Source organism: Sardina pilchardus, chromosome 20 (assembly GCF_963854185.1).
Source record: "Sardina pilchardus chromosome 20, fSarPil1.1, whole genome shotgun sequence".
Taxonomy (NCBI): Eukaryota; Metazoa; Chordata; class Actinopteri; order Clupeiformes; family Clupeidae; genus Sardina; species Sardina pilchardus.
In genome coordinates, this window is record NC_085013.1 from 21,602,097 (window position 1) to 21,626,682 (window position 24,586).

The 24,586-nt window shown below is 45.3% G+C and overlaps 1 protein-coding gene across 4 annotated transcripts in view; it reads left to right on the top strand.

The window, feature by feature from the left end:
- The window catches only part of wdhd1 (WD repeat and HMG-box DNA binding protein 1), a 31,480-nt gene extending 7,559 nt beyond the window's left edge, over positions 1 to 23,921 (top strand). For 3 of the 4 annotated variants that reach the window (XM_062523583.1, XM_062523584.1, XM_062523585.1), the window contains exons 11-26: positions 901 to 1,096; positions 1,809 to 1,999; positions 5,063 to 5,247; positions 5,948 to 6,189; positions 6,595 to 6,732; positions 7,866 to 8,022; positions 8,331 to 8,445; positions 10,380 to 10,511; positions 10,966 to 11,186; positions 13,397 to 13,533; positions 16,745 to 16,801; positions 16,939 to 16,979; positions 17,109 to 17,273; positions 18,093 to 18,238; positions 19,671 to 19,806; positions 23,338 to 23,921. In XM_062523583.1, coding sequence (XP_062379567.1) covers positions 901 to 1,096; positions 1,809 to 1,999; positions 5,063 to 5,247; positions 5,948 to 6,189; positions 6,595 to 6,732; positions 7,866 to 8,022; positions 8,331 to 8,445; positions 10,380 to 10,511; positions 10,966 to 11,186; positions 13,397 to 13,533; positions 16,745 to 16,801; positions 16,939 to 16,979; positions 17,109 to 17,273; positions 18,093 to 18,238; positions 19,671 to 19,806; positions 23,338 to 23,532 — 2,454 coding nt within the window. In that variant the 3' untranslated portion in view covers positions 23,533 to 23,921. The remainder of the gene's footprint in view (positions 1 to 900; positions 1,097 to 1,808; positions 2,000 to 5,062; positions 5,248 to 5,947; positions 6,190 to 6,594; positions 6,733 to 7,865; positions 8,023 to 8,330; positions 8,446 to 10,379; positions 10,512 to 10,965; positions 11,187 to 13,396; positions 13,534 to 16,744; positions 16,802 to 16,938; positions 16,980 to 17,108; positions 17,274 to 18,092; positions 18,239 to 19,670; positions 19,807 to 23,337) is intronic. The other variant, XR_009936590.1, reaches the window with a different exon arrangement.
- Positions 23,922 to 24,586: the final 665 nt, after the last annotated feature.

Consider the following 24,586-nt stretch of genomic DNA (forward strand, 5'->3'; position numbering starts at 1 on the left):
ATTGAATAGGCTACAGAACGCAAAATGGCAGGGGATGGACAGGATTAGCTGACAACTCTGTGATGCTCGCTTTGTCCGAGCTCAACTAACTGTATGCATTTTTCGAGCAGCCAGATCAGACCGCTGTCTATAGCATTCACTGCCACTGGGCAGAGCAGCCACTCGTTTAAATCACACGGCTGCCTGCGAGGTAACAGCTGCGGCCGCGGGAGAGAGACGGCGAGTGAAGGAGGGGGCTAGGGGCACACACACACACACACACACACAGCTGAGTTGTGTCGTTAACGTAATAGAACTAGTATTTAGTTGATAACTTGCAGCCGTTTTACACACGGCAAAGTGGCGGATTACACGTTGTCATAATTCACTCGCCAGAACAGAAATCTACACGCCATTGGCGCTTGGCGAAGTATGTTTTGAAGTATTATAGATCTGTTAAATATATATAAATAAATATATCCGATCCCTGATCGGGATGTAAAGTCCGATTCCGATCGAGTCTGAAACCATGTGATCGACCCCGATTTCCGATTCCGTATCGGGACATCCCTAGTTATCAGCAGTAATCGATCAGCCGATTAATTGGAGTTTTTGGAGTTTTAGTTTGGAATTTTTAAAATGATGCCCCTGATTTGTAAAGATCGGCATCAGCCGTAGAAAAACCCATCGGTTGACCTTAAGTTATATACTTATAACTTATAAGAAGAATAATTTTGCGCTGGCAGTTTAAAGTAAGTCTCCCTATAGGTTAATAAAAATCTCATGCCTCCTATCTGAAACAGCAACCTGAATGGCCAGTTCTTCATTAGACCACCTCCACATGCCTATTGTATAGACCGGGTGTACAATGCAATATGTGGTCAGTACAAAGGTTGAGTGCTGTTTATCTTGGGCAAACAGACCAAGGAGACAAAGGACTACGATGACCTTTTTGACGAGGATGGTGACCAGTTCCTCGATGAAGAGGCGAGCGAGTCCCGTTCGCCCGTGAAGAAGAGCGCTGTGGCCGATGACGATGATGACGACGATGACCTCATGCCCGCCACAGGCCGGCCTCGCCACAGGAGCTCCTTCTTGGACGACGATGACTCGCAAGGTGTGAGGTCGTCACCTTGGAGACGCATTCATTACCTAGCAGCACCCACAAGCACACTGTTGGTTTTAATAAGCAGGAGAATTGTTTGTATGGGTGATGTCATCTGTGCTGAGATGCTATTCATTCAGAAAAAAAGAACAGTTTTGATGGAAAGAGGCCATCCACTATGCTTCTATTATCAAACATGCTTCAATGTATTGTGTGCACACACACACACACACACACACACACACACACACACACACACACACACACACACATTCAGACACATGCGAGTTAATTTGGCCTCTTTCTGCCTCTTTAGTAGTAGTACCAGAAATCTGACCACCTTACTGGTTTAGTTAATAATGTAATGTTCCTGCTTGATAACCCCACTGAAATGCTCTTGAATGCTGTTCTGTTGGGATCCTGCAACAAAGGATGCTTTGGTAGTGATTTTGTTTTTGATGGTGAATAGGCCTGTTTGTTGATTGGCTGCTGTGTGAAATCCCCTACCTATAGCGCTAGGAATGTAACACCTCTCTATATATATCTATATATCTATATCTATATAGAGCTGTTACGTTGTCTCTTTAGATTAGGGCGGGCCGCTACGGCCTCAGTTGTAAAGTAGAGCACTCAATCAAGCTGCTTTCATCTTGAGATGGGAGACAAGGTGGCTTTGATCTCCCTGTTTTGTTTGACGTCACTCCATCCTGCTCTTTTCCGACAGACGCCGGGTCGGTGAACCTGGACAAGTTTGGCGGCGGCGGCGGCGATGACGCCAGCAGTGCCATCGTGCCCCTGGTGCCCTCGGCTGCCGCTGTGCCACTCAGGCCCGTATACGACGGCCCCATGCCCACGCCGCCACAGAGGTCCTTTCAGGCCGGCTCCACGCCTGCTCACCTCACACACCGCTTCATGGTGAGGACACACACACACACACATATACTAGGGATGTTAACCGGTGACTGTTTGACCGATGGTTGACCGTATCCACGTTAGCCGATCAAAGTTGTCGCTAGTCGGTTAAAAAAAAAAAAAAACGATCTCTAAATTAGGCTATTATTATAGACAGTGGACTAAACGCTACTACAGCTAGCCATCTCATTCCAAGGTGTTTTTTGCGTGAAGTTAACAAATTATCCCTCACACTCAATTTGTAATAACTCGCCTGCTTGTAGGCTACTTGATAAACAATAAAAACATTCGCACGCATGCCTTGGCCGGTGTGTCTTTTGCAATCTGGAGGTGCCCGTTTTATCCATTGGTTTTTATCGTGTTGCAGCAACTTTCCGCATAAGATGGGCTTAGATTTGGAAACACATTACATCTACATTTCAGGAAGGGTCAGGAAGGGTCAGCAATGGTAACAGATAAGGTAATGATGATCATCTTTCTTTATTATTGTTAGTAGGCCTACTTCCTCAAACTATAGCGGCGTCTCTTCGGAGCTGTCATTTTCTTAAGTGAGCCGCGGCAATTTCAGTTTCAAATGAGCTTCTAACGCTAGACAAACGCCTTTATTTGCAACGCGATCACCTTGTACCCAAACCATTTCGAAACGAAGGAGCCATTTGTCCTCCACTTATTTACAAGCTCCTTGCTTTGCGGGACTCATGTTTCGCGCTCTAGGGGATTTTAAAAACAGTGACGTGAGTGAAAGTGCGGCGCCGCCGCCGGGGCTGTGTGTGTGAGCGGGGGACAGAGAGATGCGACAGAGTTGCAAAACTGCGTGGCTGTTATTTCAAATAGCGTAGACTTTTTTAAACGAATCGGTTAACCGGTTTCAGCCGGCTAATGAGGCTCGGTGGTCGGTCAAGAAAATTAGTAGTTTTCGCCATCCCTAACATATACACACACATATATACACACACACACATACACACATATACACACACATATACAGTACACACACATATACACACACACACACGCACACATATACACACATATACACACACACACACACATAGACACACATACACACATATACACATACATACACACACACACACACACACACATATATACACACACACTCTCACTCTCTTTCTCTCTCTCTCTCTCTCGCTCACACACACTCACACACACACACAGACCTGTGACTACTCCCTCCCTCACCTGAGCACACACACACACATACATACATACACATACATATATACACATACAGCTGCTCCGCTGGTGGAAAATTGTAATATCCCATATCCCAGGACTAGAGAGAATACATTTCATCCAACTTCGGTTGCTAAAGTCACATTTTATAATTAGCCCCCAACCTGTGGCGTAAAGTAAGCAACTGTATACTTGAGGTAGATGGTCATGGTATAGTTGCAGTCTGAAAGGCATGTTGTTGGGGGACTCCAATGTCTTGTCATGCCAAATGTACTGTAATGTTGCAGCATCCAAACAAGAATGGAAAAACACGATTGATTTTAAGAGATCAATGAGCTGCCTGTGCCAGTAAGCACCCTCACTGTTTATCTTGCGACCGGAGACTGCTCTGAAAAGTAGCAGGGAATTGGTGTTAGTGTCTGATCTGTTTAAACACTGACTGGCACTCAAGCACTTTGACACTGATGTGTTGACTCTGACAGTGTTATATTCTTTAGTGTCAGTCTTGTGTTAGATGTGGAAATTGGGTTTCATGCGCGGCTACATCAGTTATATCTAAACTGTTGAAACGCTGTCTGGTGTAGAACAGAAGAGAACCAAAATAAGACAAAAGAAAGTAAAAAACAAAACAAAAAAAACCCCAGATACAACAATGAACCAAGGGAAGTAACATTTATCACTTAACTTAAAAGGACTCATCATATCCGGCTTAAAGCAACACCATGGAGTTTTTCAACCTTTTGGGGTTCGGGTACGAACCGGTACGAACCAAAGAACTACAAAATTCGACTGCTTTACGGCATATAGGGCACACTTCCTCCACCACTTCCTCAAATTCTGTGCGAGCGTTGAATAGACAGTTGATGCCTTATAAACATGAGCTACGTGATCTTTTGGCGTTTGAAAAAAATAAAACCCATGAAATTATATTCATATGATGATATGCTGAAATGCATGCTATGGGCTGCAACGCAGGCAGTCCGAGTTTGCCCAAGACGTGAGAACTCCTCCTGCAGAAATCGGCTTATCAACAAAAGCACGTGTATCCTAGCTCTGTCATCTAGTCACTAGATTCTAGTGTCATCATGCTGCCAACCAAACTGCACGGGAGCTGGTTATGTGTGCTGCTAGTTATAGCTCAACGTGTAAATCTACCGCCTATAGGCTACTGATCAAACAATTATCTTGAAAAACAAAGTTATCACGTGTAAGATTCTGTCATCATATTATAAGAGCTCTGCCTCTCCAAACATTTTGGGCGTGCAAATATATGCCACTATGGACGTGAATACCATAGAATACAATATCTGGTGACCATCGATTTTTTTTTATGTTATAAAGACACTAAAAATGACCACCCTAGATTAGGCTACGCTATTGCTCATAAATATCGTAATCGTTTTTTTTTTTAAATAAGTAATTGACCAACAATGACCAACATCATCCCAATACCGAGAACGTGCACAGACCTGAGCTGAAAGCCTAGTTTTACAAATGTATCACATAACTGGTATCGTAGTAGGCTACCACATAATTTAATATTTAATGTGCAGCCTCAAGTCTAGCCTATACTGTACGCTATGTCTAACTTGCTTCTGGTGTAACCGTGACAGATTTTACGACATATATAAGAAATGGCCGTTTCCCAACTGTAGGGGGACCCCGAGAGCAAAACTTACATGGTGTTGCTTTAAGTGACTATCAAGACCGCACCAGGAGGAGGAGTAGAAACCTGCAGTACTTTAATTACACTAAATCAGGTCTTATTGCTGACGCATGATAAACCCTAACTCTGCCATTTTAACTCTACCATTTTAACTCTGCCTATTTTAACTCTGGTCGTTCCCCTTGGTGCCTGCCATGTGTTAGATGTGGAACTCGGTGGGAATCGTGCGCGGCTACAACGACGATCAGGACAACGCCATTGACGTGGAGTTCCACGACACGGCCGTCCACCACGCCATGCATCTGACCAACTCGCTCGGACACACAATGGCCGACATGTCCCAGGAGGCCGTGCTTCTGGCCTGCGAGAGCACCGACGAGCTCGCCAGGTGAGTGGCTGCCAAGTCGACCCATAAAAGGTCTCGAAATGCCAGCTGAATTAACTGCCGAGGCCTAATAGACCTGCGCTGCCAAGGGGGAGTTCATACTCTGGTACTGGTCAGCACCGACTTATCAATAAGTCCATAGAGGACTCCTCTGACAGGGCAGGTCTAGGCCAGATTGTGTGTGTGATGCAAAAGTCTGAATCGCTGTGTTTGTTCTGGCTGCAGTAATCTTACTGTAAAGCTGGGTTTGACCTGTTTGTGTGTGTACTCTGCTGTTTACTGAGCACATAAACCCAGAAGCTCCACTTTTTCATGTCTCTGTTTACCCTCCATTCTCCTCTATCTTCTTTCACTTCTCTCTCTGTCTCTCGTTCTTCATTTTTTTCTTCTTCTCGCAGGGTCTAATTCTCATGATTTAGCCTCCATAAATGTCAGTCAATTATCAGATGCTTGTATATGCAAAGTGTCTTACTGTGTTGTAAAGGTATGACATTTTATCTGCATGTTTGGACTCATACTGGAAATTTTTCACCCTGGATGATACCCCCTCTCTCCCCTCTCTCCCCTCTCTCTCTCCCCTCTCTCTCCCCTCTCTCTCCCCTCTCTCTCTCCTCTCTCTCTCTCTCTCTCTACCTCCCCCCCTCTCCTTCTCTCTCTCTATTTCTGTGTCTCTCTTTCTCTTCCCCCCCCCCCCCTCCTCCAGTAAGCTGCAGTGCCTGCACTTCTCCTCGTGGGACACCAGTAAGGAGTGGATGGTGGACCTGCCCAAAGGGGAGGACGCGCGGGCGCTGTGCCTGGGTCAGGGCTGGGTTGCCGTGGCCACCAGTGCGCTGCTGGTGCGCCTGTTCTCCGTGGGGGGCGTCCAGAGGGAGGTGTTCAGCCTGCCCGGACCCGTGGTGTGCATGTCCGGCCACGGGGAGCAGCTCCTCATCGCCTACCACCGAGGTACCCATCACACACCGCTGCAATGGAGCGCTGACTCTGTCTGGCTGTTTCTCTGTCTGTCTGTCTGGCTGTCTGTCTGTTTGTTTCAGCCTCTCTGCCTCTCTGTCTGTCTGTCTTTCTGTCTGTCTGTCAGTCAGTCTGTCTGTTTCTCTCTCTGTCTGTCTTTCAGTCTGTCTGTTTCTCTCTCTGTCTCTCTGTCTTGTCTGTCTCTGTCTCTCTCTCGCTCGCTCTCTTTGCTGTATGTCTATGTTTTATGCAAGTTAAAGTAATTAATACCATATTAACTTCCCCCATGTATTCACCTCATAGCTGAGGATTCTTTTCAAAATCAATGTATAAGCCGTTAACACTCACACACAAAATGTACATGTTTTTAAGTGTGTGTGTGTGTGTGTGTGGTCTCAGGAACGGGCTTTGATGGGGATCAGGCTCTGGGGGTGCAGCTGCTCCAGTTGGGGCGGCGCAGTCGACAGGTGATCCACGGGGAGCCCCTCCCCATCTCACGCAAGTCCTACCTGGCCTGGCTCGGCTTCAGCGCAGAGGGTATGTCGCATGGGCACACACTCTCACACACACTCCCACAAGCAGAGGGTATGTCACATGGGCACACACTCTCACACACTCCCACACACTCTCCCATATGCAGAGGGTATGTCACATGGGCACACACACTCGCACACTCTCACACACACTCCCATAAGCAGAGGGTATGTTGCATGGGCACACACACACACAGACTCTGCACTACACACATCTTCTTCCCCCCTACCTACCCCTCATTTTTTGTCGAATCTTTTTGTCATCATTATCATCATCTTCCTCCTTCTCCTTATCTCTCTCTCACACACTTGTGTGTCCCCATTCTACCCACCACACACGTCCACTCTGACCACACCTTCACACACCTCTCTGTGTTACTCAATAAACTCCTTGTTTATTGCATCAGGCATCCTGCCGTTTGTCATCACAGCAGACCAGAGCACCAGACTCCCTCTCTCTCCCTCTCCCATTCTTTCTTTCTTCTCTCTTCCTCTCTTCTCCTCCTCTCTTCTCCTTCTCTTCTCTTCCTCTCTCTCTCTCTCTCTCTGTATTGGGGTTTTAAGGTGTGAATGTATTTATGAATGTGTGTATTGTGTTTGAGTTGTATGAGGCACGCCATGATTTCATGGCGCAAGAAATGAGTCAATGAAAGGCGACTGAACCTCTCTCTCTCTCTCTCCTTCTCCCCTCCCTTTCTCTTTCTCTCCCTCCCTCTCCTTCTCCCCTCTCTTTCTCTCTCTCCCTTTCTTTCTCTCTCTCTCTCTCCCTCCCTCCCTCCCTCCCCTTCCTGCTGTCATTACTTCTCCATTAGTCTGCTGGGCAGCTGTGCTGAAGGGCACACTGGGGCCTTTTGTGTGTAGATGAGATTATTAAACGCTATATTTGTCGGCTCCATGTTCAAATGCTTTGTTCTGTCCTCGTGGATGCGTCACAATTTGCACTGTATGATTCATGCACATGTAACAGCATATAATGGGCTTAGCAGGGACACACACACACACACACACACACACACACACTATTCTGTGTGTGTGGTGTGTGTGTGTGTGGTGTGGGTGTGTGTGTGGGTGTGGTGTGGGTGTGGGTGTGTGGATGTGTGGTTCAGCAGGTGTGATAATAGGTGTGGTCTCGTGCAGGTACCCCATGCTCTATTGACTCCGAGGGAGTGGTGCGACTGCTAAATCGGTCCCTGGGAAACACGTGGACCCCCGTGTGCAACACCAGGGATCACTGTAAGGGCAAGTCGGACCACTACTGGGTGGTGGGCATCCACGAGAGTCCACAGCAGCTCAGGTGAGACCACTCGCAAGCACCACATTTGTGTACACACACACACACACACACACACGCGCACACACACAGGCAGGCACACAGGTTTGTTTCTCTCTATAAGTATTGTCTTGTTCTCTTCATTTCCTTTGTTGTTTTAAGTCACTTCTGTTGTTGTTTCACTTTATTCCTGGATCTCTGTGTCTGCTGCTTTTTGTCCCCTTCTCATCATCAACATTGTCTGTACCATCATCACACGCGCACATCTTCAGATCATCTTTATTTTGAATTATTTTAATTATTTTAATCACCCCCCCCCCCCCCACCGGCAGGTGTATCCCGTGTAAAGGCTCTCGTTTCCCCCCCACGCTGCCCCGGCCTGCGGTGGCCATCTTGCCCTTCAGTCTGCCTCTGTGCCAGACCACCACAGAGAAGGGGCAGATGGAGGTATGCACAGACGCACACACACTCACACACACTCACACACACTCACACACACACTCACAGACACTCACAGACACTCACAGACACACACAGACGCTCTGCCGATTCAAGAATTCATAGAATTCCAAAAATCGATTGATATTTTTATTTTCAGTTTGTAATGGCGTTTAAGCTATTGTTCTGAAATGAGTTTAGCTCGCCATTCCAGATCGATCCATAGATGGCGCCGCGTCTTTCACACTCTCGACGCCTGGGTACTCTTTAGCCCCAGAGCCCTGGCCAAAGGCGCAAAGGCCAAACTTTGGAGGTCCTTTGGAGCTGTGTTAATAGACTGCTGTCAATGGCAACAGGTTTCATTGAAAACGGGTGACGGGTGGCTCAGCTGCACTGTAAAGAATGTTTGATTCAAGTGCAGTGTTGTGCGTGGAAAACTATTTGTTTCTCAGCAGAAGCCATGAAACGGTCAGGCCAACACATTGATTTAAAAACACATAATTTATGTAGCTGTTTTTCCTTGTTTTGGCTTCGCGTTAGGTTTGCCCCGTCTGTAATTTCTGATGCTAATGAGCTGCTGACATTGAATCTCATGATGCTGCTGATATTGAGTTTAATTTCTGCTGTGTATAGGCTGGCCCACTGTGCTTGGGCTGTGTTAGCTGTGGCAGACTAGGCTTACTGTTTTTTTTTTATAGTTTTAACCACAAAGCCTGTATAGGCGTAGGCTTACCTAAATGGTTAACACCTTACCATTTGGCCTTAGTCCAGCCCTTCACCTTGGTGTACCAGGCACCCCATGTCATCCAAAAGATATGTCGAGAGGGCCTACTACCGGTATATATCACCATGAGAAAACTTATGGTGACAGTGCTAAGAGATTTAAAAAAAAAAGAAATCTCTTAGCCTTCTGATATTGATGATATGTGATGATATTGATGCTATCACGAGCTTCCCTATTCTGTACATTGTCCCAGGTGACTGTTAGGGGGCAGGCCATATATTATCATCAAGTAGGCCTATAGTAAATAATGTAGTCAAAATTATAATTTAATGTTGGGCCATCCTTATGAGTGGACACAATGAAAACAACAAATCTTAGGCTACTCAAAGCTGACATTAAGTAGTATTAAATTGTATCATTTGTTATTTATTTTCTTTTAAGCTGTATGTCTACTGCAATCATATGGGAAAAGTAACTGTCTAAAACGAATAGTTCCGGTCCTTGATTATGATTGGCTGAATCGCGTTTGATGCCGTTGTATATAAACACGCACCTTGACCGCATTTCGTTCTATAGTAATGCGCTAGCACAAAAGTTAGAGTGGCTGCGTCTTGTTGTTGCATGGCAACCATTCATATGGAGGGAATATATTTCTTGGCGGAAGAATGATTATCTATGAATACATCGTTACTTTTTAATTGCTGTGCCTTTGTTTCATGAAATCTTGTTTGATCAACGTGGTAACCGTTTTAGCAAGCAAGCAATAAGCCACTCGAGTCCGTGCTTTATACTGTATAAACTCTGTATTAACTCCGCTTCGTGTCGTGCCTAACAACGCCCCTTAGCTGTTCGATTATACAGTATAAAGCACGGCTTGTTGCTTAAATATACTGCGAATCGTTTTTTGAATAGAGAATCGTTTTTTATCGAATCGAATTGTGAGCCTGAAAACCGATATCGAATCGTGATATTTTCTGAATCGTGCACCCCTAGCACACGTAAATGCACACACAGAGGTACTCATGCATGCATAGACAGACACGCGTACACGTACACACACACACACACACACACACACACAGGCGCGCGCACACACAGATATTAGAGCTGCTCAATGATGGCAGACATGTTCTTTGTTTGCATGTGTGTGTAACTCTCTGTGCTTGTGTGTGTGTGTGTGTGTGTGTGTGTGTGTGTGTGTGTGTGTGTGTGTCTCCAGGAGCAATACTGGCGCTCGATGCTCTTCCAGAACCATTACGGGTTCCTGGCGTCGAGCGGCTATGAGATAAACGAGGAAGGCCAGAGCCAGGCCCAGAAGGAGCAGCAGGAGCTGCTCATGAAGATGTTCGCTGTGAGTGCACTATTGCGTGTGTGTGTGTGTGTGTGTGTGTGTGTTTATGTGTGTGTGCATATATGACTGAGGCACACTGTGTGTGACACTGCGAGTTAGATTTCAAATGAGAATGAGAGACTGTGTGTGTGTGTGTGTGTGTGTATCAGGTTGTGTTCTATGACAGTCACAGTGTGAGTGAGATGTTTTAGAGATGTTCCTGTATTTCATTTCCATATATTTGCAGTAACTGCCTTCTTCTAAGCGCATTTATTTCTTGTGTATATGAAATTGATGATCAGATAGATAGATATATGGATATTATTTGTAAATACTAATCTCGTGTGTGTGTGTGTGTGTCGATGTGTTTGTGTGTCTCCATGTGTGTCTCCGTGTGTGTCCGTGTGTGTGTCCGTGTGTGTGTCCGTATGTGTGTCCGTATGCGTGTCCGTGTGTGTGTCCGTGTGTCCCTCAGTTGTCGTGTAAGCTGGAGCGTGAGTTCCGGTGCGTTGAGCTGGCGGAGCTGATGACCCAGAGCGTTGTGACGCTGGCCATCCGCTACGCCTCACGCACCCGCCGCATGGCCCTGGCCCAGCGCCTCAGCGAGCTCGCCCTCGAGAAGGCCAATCAGGAGCAGGCGCTGCAGCAGCAGGAAGAGGAGGAGGAGGAGCCAGACTACACCAGTCACAGCGCAGGGTGAGTGGACACTCGGACCAATCGGGAGCCACACCTGCCAAGGGACTACTACAGATGATTAGTGTTTTTAACGCTCACGTTTACATTTTGAGTGTAAACGCTCAAAACTGTAAAATTACGGTTTGTTCAGCCATATTAGCGGGGCAGTTAAACACAAAAATGTATCACTTTGTGATAAAAGCATCGAAGTTGGTAGAAAAACCTCACAAAGGTCTGAAGAGATTTAGAATAGTTGCTGCCAGGCTCAGATTTGGTCCCTGGAGGCTGTGGCAGATATGGCTTTGTTATCTGTGTCTGAGGTTCCTAATCCAAGCCCAGCGCAGAGTCCGAGAGAATCAGAACGCTCTGTATCTGACTCTGCACTGGGCTTGGATTAGGAACCTCAGAGAGAATCAGAATGCTCTGTGTCTTGAAGTTCCTGTGACAGAACTTGATGTGCCTAAATATGTGCCAACCTCAAGATGCTCCCAACAAGGAAATACAATTGTTATTTAGATGTGTGTAACTCCACTGTGGAATGTAGGTATACAACAAGGAAAGGAATTCAAACACACCCAGTACCTGGGGCCTGTACTACGAAGCGGGGTTACTGGCTTAGCTGGGTAACTTCGAGAGTAAGTTGATCACGTGTGGCGTAACTTCCCGGTTAACCCGTACTACGAAAGGTGGATAGGTTTTAACCGAGGTATGCTGCCATGGCAATTTACACTGCATCTCAAACCTGCTCCGAGCAGGTTATGATCTTGGTTAACCCGAGGTTTGTGGTTAACCACACCCCACGATGTCGACGTAGGCTACTTGGAAGATACATTATTGGAGCGCAAATTGTAAGCGCCTCTCTTCGCAAGGCGAGGGCAGTGGCGGTTTTAGGTACGGGCGAACCGGGTGGTCGCCCGGGGCGGCATCTTGTATGGGGCGGCACGAGCGCTTAACCCTATGAGCCCGACTGACGCAAAGTGCGTCAAAAAACTCTCATGGGGGCGCTCGTGGAGGATCTCGCCTGGGGAGTAATTCAGTCTAGAACCGCCACTGGGCGAGGGTTTTTAAAGATCGCCAGAATCTTTCTCCATATAATATTCTCTATGAAAGATAGCCTATACATTCTCAGCCGAGGGAATTCGTTGCATTTGTCAGCTGATCGAGGCAAAGTGGAGGCTATAAGCATTGGCAATATAACATATTTTCATAATTAAGAAATATTAATGCAAGCTATAACTAGGCCTATAAACCTTCTGCATGTTTTTGAGTTTCATTTTCACCTGCTGCCAGCGGCACTGCCGTTGCATCTAAAATGTTCACAGGATAGGCATACACTAAATCAGTCAATGGGGCTAAACATTCAATTATCCTTTATTAATATTTATTGATATACATGGCATGAATTGTGTTGCATCTGTAGGACTCTTATGAACTCAAAATGTATTTATTTCAACACATTTCAGACATTCCGCAAGCTATTAATCCTCCGTAACACATAGGCTATTTAAGGAACATGAAATGAAACTTTACTTTATATCCGATCAGCAATAGCCTACGTTGCCAACAGCCTTGTCTTGCTTTGTTTGCTGCTGACCTATTTGATGTATCGTAAAGTGGGTTTTAATTCCTCGCAACTTTTTATAATCATTGCGCATTTCTTATCCGTAAAATAACGTGATCGCGTCATCATTAAAAGTGGTGATTTGCGCTGCAACCCGCCCATTTTATGTGAACGCGCACCAACTCCGATGAGGTTAACCCCAGTTCAACAAATCAACTTACTCAGCGCCGTAGTACCGATTAACACCAATGAAGATAACCAGGTTTTGTCAACCCCGGTTTAGCAAAGTAACCCTGGGTTACATGTGGGTAGGTTGAGCTCCCTTCGTAGTACAGGCCCCTGGACATTTATTGATGCCATTAAATTGTGATTTATTTAGTTCACTGTATTTTGTTTTTATCCTTAAGGCTTGACATACTGTAGAGACAATAGGACTGGTTGCGTGTGCATGCGTGCGTGTGTGTATTTATTCAATTGCATTTATTTTATATATTAGAATTTTGGAGACATCGAGTGATGAGCGAGCATACAGTATGTGAATAGGACTTTATTCTGTGAATACAGCATGTTATTAACCCTAGGCTATAGTGAGGATTGTGTGGTTGTTATGAACATGAGGCCGGTATTGTGCACGCCTGTGAACCGGCTAACCTTTGACCTCTTGTGGCAGGTACAGAGGAGCGAGACACAGCCACGGCCGAACACCGCAGCAGAACAGGCACGAAGAAGAGGAGGAGGACGAAGAGGAGGACGAGGCTCAGGAGGAGCAGATGGAGGCCGAGGAAGCAGCAGAGAGCCAGAAGCCACGTAAGGCGGCCATTTTGTTTCCCATCATGCACCTGATATTGTCCAGAATTACAGCCTCAAACTCTCACAATTTATTAAATGTCTACTTTAGTCATTAGCTTAACTCTTATAACGTTTCGTCAATTACACCAGAAATATTGACCTGTTATCCTCTAGTGGTGGGGGAAAAAATCGATTCTGTTAAGTATCGCGATATTTTGCGTGCACAATTAAATCGATACAGTAGAGCAAAGTATTGCGATATTTAATTAAATAATTATCTGTTTCACTTTCGTGTTTTCCATTGGTTTTCTCGGAGTTTAGGCCTACTCTGGTCATTTACATTTGCGTATAACATCCATCCACAAGGTGGCGCTTGTTGCGGCGCTTTGTTTTCGTGCATTCATTGAAAGGCAAGTTCAAATGGAAAATGGCTTCATCACAACCGGTTCTACACGACGCTCCGTCCTCTTTTAAATCGAAAGTATGGCTCAATTTCGGTTTTCATCAACAAGCAAGTGGTAAAGACCTTGACATGCAGCACGCCATCTGCAAGGAATGTCACATGAAAATTAAGTACTGTGGAAATACAACTAACTTGAGAGCCCATCTCTCGAGGTACCATTTGGAGTTAGCGGCCCCCGAGGAAGTGAAACGACCCAAAGTTGTCGTCCTACCCCCAAATCAACGCACCTTAGACCAAACAAAAATGATAAAGCTACCTCCAAACTCCGAAAGGGCTAAGAAAATCACTGAGGCGATAGCCTACTTCATCTCCAAAGATTTACAGCCTTACAGCGTGGTGGAGAATGAAGGTTTCCAGAATCTGCTTAGCATACTGGAGCCCAGGTATGTGATCCCCTCGCGTAGATATTTTACCGACACTGCCATCCCCAAACTCTACAGCGAAGTCAAAGAGGAGGTCAATGAAACTTTGAGTTTAGCCGAAGGAGTAGCTATTACGTGTGACGGCTGGTCATCTAGAGCTACCGAGTCGTACATCACGAATGAATGGCAGCTTTTAGCTCATGTTTTACAAACGAAGGCGATGCATGAGAGCCATACTGGGGCCAATGTGGCTGAGGTGCTGAAAACGGCAACCGAAGAGTGGGGCATTGCTAACCAACAGATTGTTTTGGTCACGGATAACGCGTCCAACATGGTCGTGGCTGCGCAGGTGAAATGTTTTGCACATACCCTCAACTTAGCCTCACAGCGCGCACTAAAGCTGCCTGCTGTCGCCAGGTTGCTGGGAAGAGTCCGGCGCATAACAACTTTTTTCCACCGCAGTACAATCGCCAACTTCATATTGGAGCAAAAACAAAAGCTTCTGGACCTCCCCTCTCACAAGCTCAAGACCGATGTTGTGACCCGTTGGAACAGTGGGTACGAAATGCTTGAACGTTTCTTGGAGCAGCAACCAGCAATCTGTGCTGCTCTGTTGTCCTCTGAGGTCAGGAGGTCAGGCAGTGATATCTGCACACTCAACGAAAATGACATTACAGACGCTGAGGACATAATGCAGGCACTTCGACCAATGTTAGTAGCCACAAAAATTGTCTCAGAGGAGAAGAATCCCACTCTGTCCATCATTGCTCCAGTGCAGGCAAAACTACTAAATGACACACAAGAGACAATGGGGGACAAGCCAATTGTGAGGGACATCAAACAGGCAATCAATCAAGACCTGCAGAAGAGATATAGCACTGTTGAAGAAAAAAACACCCTCCACACAGCATCGGCCCTGGATCCGCGATTTAAGTCACTGCCTTTCCTGACCACAGATGACATCAGTGACGTTTATTCCAGACTAGTTGTGGAGGCAGCCAGCCTTCAGGTAGGCATTATTGAACTCGTTTATTACATTGTTTAAATAGTTATGAATTTAAAATGTTAAAGTATTTTACAAATGCTATTATTAGTACATTGTAAAATTGATAATTACTATTATTTATCTGATTGTTTTAAAACCAAGCCTATGTAGCCTACATCAGGTGATTCATCTATAGTGGTTAGCATTATTTTCTTCACTGTTTATTGCAAAATCAGCAATTGCATTGAGCATTCCACAGCTATTTCAAATCTGTATGTAGTATGTATCTGTATGTAGTATGTATTTTCTTTTAACATCTATCTAATGTTTCTCTACAGCCCACTATTAGGCAAGAAGACACCAGCAGTGCTTCTGGAGTAGAAATGGATGGTCAGGATCTTGAGGTGCTTGAAGAGCCACCACCTAAAAGAAGATCTGGGCTAGCTGATTTACTGGGAGAAACGTTTTCTACCGCAACCCCACAAAAGTCAGCATTTTCCCAAGCTGAAGAGGAAGTGAAGAGATACCAGGAGGCTTCTCCACTGCCACTAGAAGAAAACCCCCTCAACTGGTGGAAAGCTCATGACACAATGTATCCTTACCTAGCCAAACTTGCTAAACGATACCTGAGCATTCCAGGCACCAGTGTGTCTGCTGAAAGGGTGTTCTCCACTGCAGGAGATATAGTAACAGCTCAAAGGAGCACTTTAACATCTGAGCATGTTGACCAACTCCTTTTTCTAAACAAAAATGCCAATATTCCCAAATGAATTGTATGACCTTGCAGCCAACAGGACTGGACTCTATCAGTACATATTTTTGTTTATTTTTCTCAATTGAATTGAAGCTCTAAATTGATTTTTAATTTATATGATTCTGAGATGTATGTTACTCTATTATTTCAGCTTTATGTTACTCTATTGTATTTGAATAATTTAAGTTATGTGCTGGGAGCTCACCATTCATGTGAGAAGTTGTCTATTCAGAGAATAATTATGTCCTGTCCTGTAATAAGGTCCTGTGTCCTGAATGTTCAAGGATAACGTTTTTGCACTACCCTCCTAAGCTTTTGCACTTCAGTTATGTGCAGACCATAATAAATGTGACATTTGAGTTGAGTAGTCTTATTTTCCTCAATTTTTGTAATGCTTTTGAATAATATGAGGGACATGAATCGCAAAATATCGCAGAATCGAATCGCAATACTTGCTGTATCGCAATATGTTAAGAATCGCAATAATATTGAATTTTGGACCAAATATCGCAATGCTATCGAATCCTCACATCTTTGCCAATTCCCACCCCTATTATCCTCCTGCACTCTCTGTCAGGGAAGCACATAGATGTTATGTTTGTCGAGTCATCTTTTTAATTTAGTTGGAGGGCCACCATAACCTGCTCAATGAATTCCCCTTTCAGGTTTGAATCCCTTCAAGAAGGGACCAGCATCTCCGGAGAAAGCCTCTCCTAAATCTGGTGAGTGCCTAGCATTGCCACATGTACACCCGGTCTTACACCGTACACTATTAAGTACTTAACATGACACGCGTGTTAAGTGCAATGTCAAATTCTGTTATATTGATTTGCTGATCAACATTTTTTTTTTGTCGTAGTTCCTACAGCAAGCAAGGAGGGAAGGGTGAATCCTTTCAAGGTTAGCCGAAAGCTCAGTTGTTGTACGACACTGTTTACTTTTATGTTGTTGATGTAGTTTTAATGCATAATTTTTTTTACGTTAGTTCTTGATATGTGTTTTTGTTTGTTTGTCTGTTTGTTTCTGTAGGTGTCTGGTCCAGGGAAGCCATCCGCTTCTCCCGCCGGGCGGGCAGCAAACGTTCTGGATACCATGGCGATGTCCAATCGCAAGCCCTCTGCATCGGGCACCACAGGGTCCAAGCAGATTAAATCGACCGTCTTCAAACCCCTCGTGCCCAGACCCAAGTCCAAGGTATTGGACTCCCTTGACATTTCCCTGGAGAACACTTACAGGCCTCAACATGCTGGCACACACTAGAATTATGAGAGTGCAGTTAAAGTACTGATTTCAAAATTGGGGGCAGGACTAAAAGGAAATTAGTTTGTAAAGGAAACGTCCGCTGCAACCAAAGTTTGCTCCCAATCGTTTGATACAATAGTAGCGTTACGTTTCGGGCCCGTTAACCCTTTCTCAGACGTCTGAGAACAATAAAAAGCTGACAGCCAATCAGAATCCATGAAATTGTACATCACATTCATCAACACGAGGAGAGACTTTTCTTATTGTTTAGTCAGTGTGGACAGAGAGGGTTAAAGCGGAGCGAGAGGCGCAAACGTTCGATCATTTCCGTGTTCTGTCTTCGCAAAGGGGAGGGGGGCGAAATCCCCCTTTAAGCAGACCTGTTAACATTCGAACTGAACTGCTTGCCAATCTGACAGAGATCGATATCCCACTATGACGTCTTTGCAACACGCCTCTTTAAGCAGACAGGAACTGTTCGAATTTTTCTTCCATAGAGATGCATTATGTTGCTCTATCTTGTCAGTAATTAAGGATCTTTGGTGTGGATGCTCGGTTACAGTTAGTTATCTTTATCATTTCTGGTGTGAACAGCCCTTCAAGGAGAAATCCAGCCAGTTTTGTGTGTGTGTGTGTGTGTGTGTGTGTGTGTGTGTGTGTGTGTGTGTGTGTGTGTGTGTGTGTGTGTGTGTGTGTGTGTGTGTGTGTGTGTGTGTGTGTGTGTGTGTGTGTGTGTGTGTGTGTGTGTGTGTGTGTGTGTGTGTGTGTCAGACCCAGGCCACGCTGCTGCAGATGAGCTCAAAGGCTGGAGCCAAGAAGGCTGAGGAGAAGGACAAGGAGCCTGCTGCACAGAGACTAAAACAGGCAGAGCAGGCTACACCCCCTGCCTCTGCTGGAGACAACCAGGAGAACTGCAGGTACGCACACGCACACACACACACACACACTATGTAGTTGTGACCATGATGAATGTATTATCACTAGAAGCGCCGTGCCGTTCTGACCCACTTATACCTAGAAGCGCAGCGCCCCGGTCATCAGACCGCTTTGACTTCCTACTACTTATATGCCCCCCCCCCCCCCCCACCCCCCTTACCCGCTCAGGGACTGGCGGATGGAAATTAGCTGTTAGCTATAATCTGGTGCAAGTCATCTCTTTACTGTATGTACAGTAACTAATGAACCTTGTACATGGTCCCTGTTTTAAATAAACCAATATAACTAAACTAAACTAGAAGCGCCGTGCTGGTGTGAGTCAGTGGTGTGAACTACTTAAAACGTGGCTGAGGCGGTCAAAAGACCGCTGAGTCCTCAGACTGGGACGCTGTTACTTACACATAATGATAGCTAGATGGCGCTTCGTGCACGAATCAAATCGTTTGGTCATAAATTTAGTTTGCACTAAGCCATGTGTCATTCGTGTCAGACCGTGTTGATAGTCTGTGGTTGTTTCATTATGACATACAGCACGTTTGAGTTATCTGTTCATTTATTTGTGTTGATTTGTGTTGTTTGAGGTAAAAAACTCTTTTATATTTCGTTTTTACATTTTGTATGCTACTTAGAAATGTTATTTATAGGCTTAAAACGGAGGCATGCGTTCTGTGATTAGGAGCCTGATCCGACGGAACCGAGGGGAGGGATGAACAATTTCGACCCAACACCGGTGTTGTTGGATCTCGAGATCCGTAACACCGGCCCGCAGTTCGGGTTTGGGCAGATAATCTAAACTCTAAAATGAATGGGTGCTAGGCAAGTCAATGCAAATGTAACAAAATCTGAAGACTCTACTTTGAAAGTATCTGACAGTACTCTGTGACCTGGAGAAACACAGATCTATTGTATGTAAAAAAAATGCCCAGTGTTCTCCTTTAACATGCTCACTCACTAGGCAGAACACCCAACTGAATCTGTGTACAATAAACAGGTACACTAAATCGATAGCCACTCCAACACAAGTGACAAAGTTGGAAGTTTATGTCGGTTATATCTGCTGATAAGCCGGAAGAGCCTTGGCATATAGACCATTGCTGCACGCCGTCGCTTGAGACACCTTTCTGAAGTGTGTGTGTGTGTGTGTGTGTGTGTGTGTGTGCTGGCTCTGATGTTCTGCCAAAGGCCATGCGGCTGAAATGTCGGCATGATCGTTCTAGACTTGGCCAAAATAAGCTGGAGAAATAGAGATGAGTCCAGTTCTGTGAAGATTGTGTGTGCTACCTCATCACCTCTGGGGAGTTAGTGTGGTATCTATTTTGGTTTAGCACCACACACAAAGACTGGGAAGGCGCATCCTCTCAAACAAATCGTGTGTGTGTGTGTGTGTGTGTGTGTGTGTGTGTGTGTGTGCAGGCCAAAGACAGGCTTCCAGCTGTGGATGGAGGAGAACAGAAAGAGCATCCTGGCTGATAACCCCGACCTGGAGGAGACCGCCATCATCAAAGAGGCCATGGGCCGCTTCAGGACCTTATCTGCAGACGAGAGACTGGTGAGTGATCGTGTGTGTGTGTGTGTGTGTGTGTCCATTCTGTCTCGAGCCTTAGGCCGACTGCAGACTGCCGGTGTGGCGTGAGTGTGTCAGCTGCGTGGCGTATGTGTTGTCATTCCGCCTCCCATGTTAACAGGTCAGAGGTCGCACACCGCCTGCGTGACTTGCACGTCCCAGACGCGGCTCAAGATAGAACACGGCACGCCACAGACACGCCACAGACACGCCACTCACACGCCACAGACACGCCACTCACACGCCACTCACACGCCACTCCAGGGTCCCCGCGGGGTAGTAAAAGGTAGTAAAAGGTAGTAAAAATGTTTTTAAAAATTAAGGCCCTTGAAAGGTAGTAAAAGGTAGTAAATGTAATTTCACTTGGTAGTAAAAAAAATGTTACCACCTTCATATGAGTTTCCACTGTTTGCGTAATATTTGCACTTAAAACGGGGGAAAAAAAAAAATTCTAGCTTAAAAATAAAGTAGCGATGATTACAGGACCTCAACGGAGTAGCCGTCAGCGTTCAGCGACACCGCCAGGGATGTCATAATGAAAGTGAAAGCAGCCATGTTGATGAATGTTTGATGCAAGTTCGATGTGTGTGGTGAACAATTTGTTTCTTGCCATGAAACGGTAAAGGTCAAATTATTTATTTAAAAAGACATAATTTATGATCTTTATGACATAATTTTTTTTTGTTGGCTTTGCCACGCGTTCGCGTCCAGTTTAACGTGTCTGGATTTTCCGATAATGACAGCAATCTCGTGATGCTGATATTGACTTTTAATTTCTGTCTAGGCTACTGTGCTTGAAGTTAGCTGTGACAGACTAGCCTACTGGTTTTAGCCACAAAGCCTGTCTACCTTAGGTCTACTAAATTGTTTAGTTAACACCTTGTCATTTCACATTTGTCCAGCCGTTCACCTCCTTGCGCCCCATGTCATTCAAAACACATTTTCGGGATAGCCATCTCACTATGAGAAAACGTATGACGATAGTGCTAAGATATTAACACTTTGGCATGCTTGGTAAACATCAGTCTTGCACATAATATTGAGCTGATTTCTTAGTGGAAATGGCCTACAGTCGCCTAGCATTGTGCTGATAGATGAAAAAAAGTTGACTATTTAAAGGCACAGTCTAATCTACTTTAGTGTGTGCACTTGGACAACTAGTGATGTAGCTTATAACAGTAGGGCCTGCCATTTATTTTAGGAGGAGAGCTGTAGGACATGTTAGGCTACTTTGGAAGGAGAGGGAGTGGTGCAATTTGGTTTTTTTTTGGAACTTAAATATCACAACCTTCAAGCAACCTCTTCAATCAGCATCAATATCAATCTAGGTCTATGGTTCACTATATTGTACAGGACTGTAAGGGGGCAGGCTATATGTTATCAAGTAGGCCTATACTAAATTATGTAGTCAAAATTATAACTTTATGTTGTTTTAAGTTAAAACAAAACATGGTATGAACTGAGAAAATCCATGGTTCTACATCATTGTTGGCAAAATGATCATGATAGCCTACATATTTCAGGCATATTTAGGCGGTCTGCCTAAATTTTGCGACTTTTTCATATTTTTCAAAGATTGTAGAGCGGAGCATATTTGGTAACATTGGTTGGTAACACTAGGTAGTCCAAATGGGGAAATGTAAGTTCGCGGCCGCGTCGTGTTGGTAGTAAAAAATATTTTGGTGGTAGTAAAAAAGGTAGTAAAAGGTAGTAAATTCATCTTCATGATTCCTGCAGATACCTCACACGCCACAGACACGCCACTCTCATGCCACTCCGGCAGTCTACAGCCGGCCTTAGGCTATGCTCCCTCTTCATATGAAAATGGATAGGTCTGTGTCATAGGTTAATAAGTCAGCGTCCTTAAGATTGAAGTGATGGTTTAAAAACTGGATGAAATGAGCGCAGAGTACAGACAGAAGGCCTCCCTCCATATTCGTTTTTTTAGCGGATATGGAGGGAGTGAAATGATGTGAATTGGGACAATTTCCCATGGCACACCTGATGATCTCTCATGGCACACTGTGTGATTCAGAACAGTGGTTCTGATCTGCCTGATGAAATGAAATGTGCAGTTAACCCGCAAAAGTTTCAAAAGTTAACGCAAAGTTAACCGCAGCTGTTTGACAGCAACCTATTTTGCACAAATATGACCTTGCGACAACTGTTGCGGCAACTAATTGGCTGTACTGCTTGCTTGAGTGTTACTTGAGTGGTTAGCTCAACTTTGTGTATTCAACGCCCATTTATTCACCTCCGATCTAAAACAAGTCAAAGATTCTTGAACGCTCTGCGGCTTCTCTGAAATCCGTGATTGGTGTATTGTATGATGGAAATTCCGGTGTTTCATCCGGGAAAAGTCATGGAATTTGACATCTGGCTTAGAGTGGGAACGCAGTAGTTACATGCCAGCAGGTGATGGCTGAAGTAAGGTAGTAACGTTGCAAAGTAAAATGCTAATTGGTGTTGACGGTGTGTTGTGCTGACAGTAAGGAGAGTGTGCTGTGCTGTGTTGACAGGACAGAGTGTTTGCTGTGCTGTGCTGACAGTAGAGAATGTGTGCTGTGGTTTGCTGTGTTGACAGTAGAGACCGTGTGTTGTGGTTTGCTGTGCTGTGCTGTGCTGTGCTGTGCTGTGCTGTGCTGTGCTGTACCTGTGGAGTCTGATCTAAGAGGGGCTCTCCATACTGTAGCCCTCGCCTCGTCTCTGCCTCTTTAACATGAATCATCAGGATGCTCTTTCACAGCATCAGTGTCACTCGCACTGCTAATTATCATATCACATTCGAGTGTGTGTGTCTGTGTGTCTGTGTGTCTCTGTTCCTCACAGTAGCACATTGGCATGTGTGTGTCACGAGGGATCCGTGTGTGTGTATATGTGTTTGTGTGTGTGTGTGTGTGTGTGTGTGTGTGAAGGAGGCATTCGTGACCCAGCATCTAAAAGGCCACTCAGCCACAAGCAGAATGCCACTTGAGATGTTGAGGAAAGGGGACGTGTGTGTGTGTGGAATGCCTGTTGCTTGGGAACCCGTTCTGTGAGCGCTGTGTTTGTGTGTGTGGAGAGGTGGGTATCACTCATTGATGTTATGCTAATGAGGAGGAGGCGGCCCGAGGATGGAGGTAGGGGGGTGTGCGGGCGGCACACAAACAAGAGGGAACCATAGAAAGCAGGCGCTCGTGTGTGTGTGTGTGTGTGTGCGCGCGCCTCAGTTGCGATTAGTCACCATCCTCGGCTCTGGTGTGTGTGTGTGTGTGTGTGTGTGTGTGTGTGTGTGTTTGCGTTTGTGTGCCTCAGCTGCTATGAGTCACCATCCTCTGTGTGTGTGTGTGTGTGTGTGTGTGTGTGTGTGTGTGTGAGGAGGAAGGAGTGCGGTTTAGGGGCAATCTGAAATGCTGCTGGGTGAAAACCACTCTGTCAATAGTGATTACATACAAATGAATGCCATTTTTTTAAGTGTGTGTGTGTGTGTGTGTCTTGGTCTCACGTCTCCGCTCCTCTCTCTCTCTTCCTGTGCAGTCCTGGACGGAGAGAGCGAAAGGAGACGTTGGGGAGGTGAAGAAGAGGAAACGAGAGGAAGAGGTGAACGGCAGAGAGGGAGGAGAGGAGCGAGCGGATCAACAACAAGAAGATGAAGAGGTCAACAGCGCAAAGAAGAAGAAGCCTCTGGACACCTCGGCCAAGCTCTCCGCCTTCGCCTTCAACAAAGACTAAACAAGCCACCGACTGCACATTCAGTTAAACTTGCGTGGCCTTTTGCATTCTCATAACGTCGTTCAGGTGTGTTATTTTATACCGAATGCAGGTTGTGAGTGGTCAGGCGAACGCATTGGTTGAGCAGAGGTTTCTCTATTGTAAAGATTTACTGGGGAGGTGGAGTATACCATTGTCGGGGATTTAAAGGTGCTGGACTTTTGCAAGTGGAATATTATTCAAAATTGGCTGGCATACTGTCATCCATTGATATTTGGTATACGGTTTTGATAATGCTGTTTTTTTGTTGTTGTATGTTTGCAATCTGTTTTGTAACTTTTGTAATGTCCCTTTTTAACTTGTGTTGTCTTAAAATATAAATAATAATAAAAAACTTGTATGAAACGGTTTAGTTGATGTTTTGGTGGAATCTGACTCTGACCTAATGATTTATTAGACAATATGTTGATCTATAGCATGGTAGCAGAACTGGTAGATTAACTGGTAGGCAGAGGGTGACGAGACAGGACTGTAAAATGATTTCCAGAACTTTTGGTGTGTGTGTGTGTGTGTGTGTGTGTGTGTGTGTCGAGGGGTCAATACCCTGCCCCGGACTGGATGGATGTGAACGGTGAGCACTGGTCATTGTGTCAAACACAGACTTCATCCCGTCATTCATGAGCCCCTCCCCAAATGAATGTAGGCCTAGGCCATGGTACTGACTGAAATAAAAAATTGTAGGCCTACTATACCCAATGTGCACACATTCTACTGTAATGAGAAACTTCCCCTAGACTGGAATGAATTCATGGGTTTCATCAGGTTCCTTTCCACAGGTGCATTAATCAAGAACCATGCAGTTTGCAGTCATAATGTAGGTGCTTGATATTACCGTTGGGGAGTTTTAAAGAAACGAACGAGTCTCAACCCAAAATCAGATTTTGTTTTGCGTGAGAAAATGGATGTATGGCGTGAGTGCGTGTGTAAACAGGCAAAATCGTGTGTCACACGCCAAAAGCGTGAGAGTTGGCAGCTCTGATTTAGCCTACATACCTGTGGAAAGGGACCTGATGAA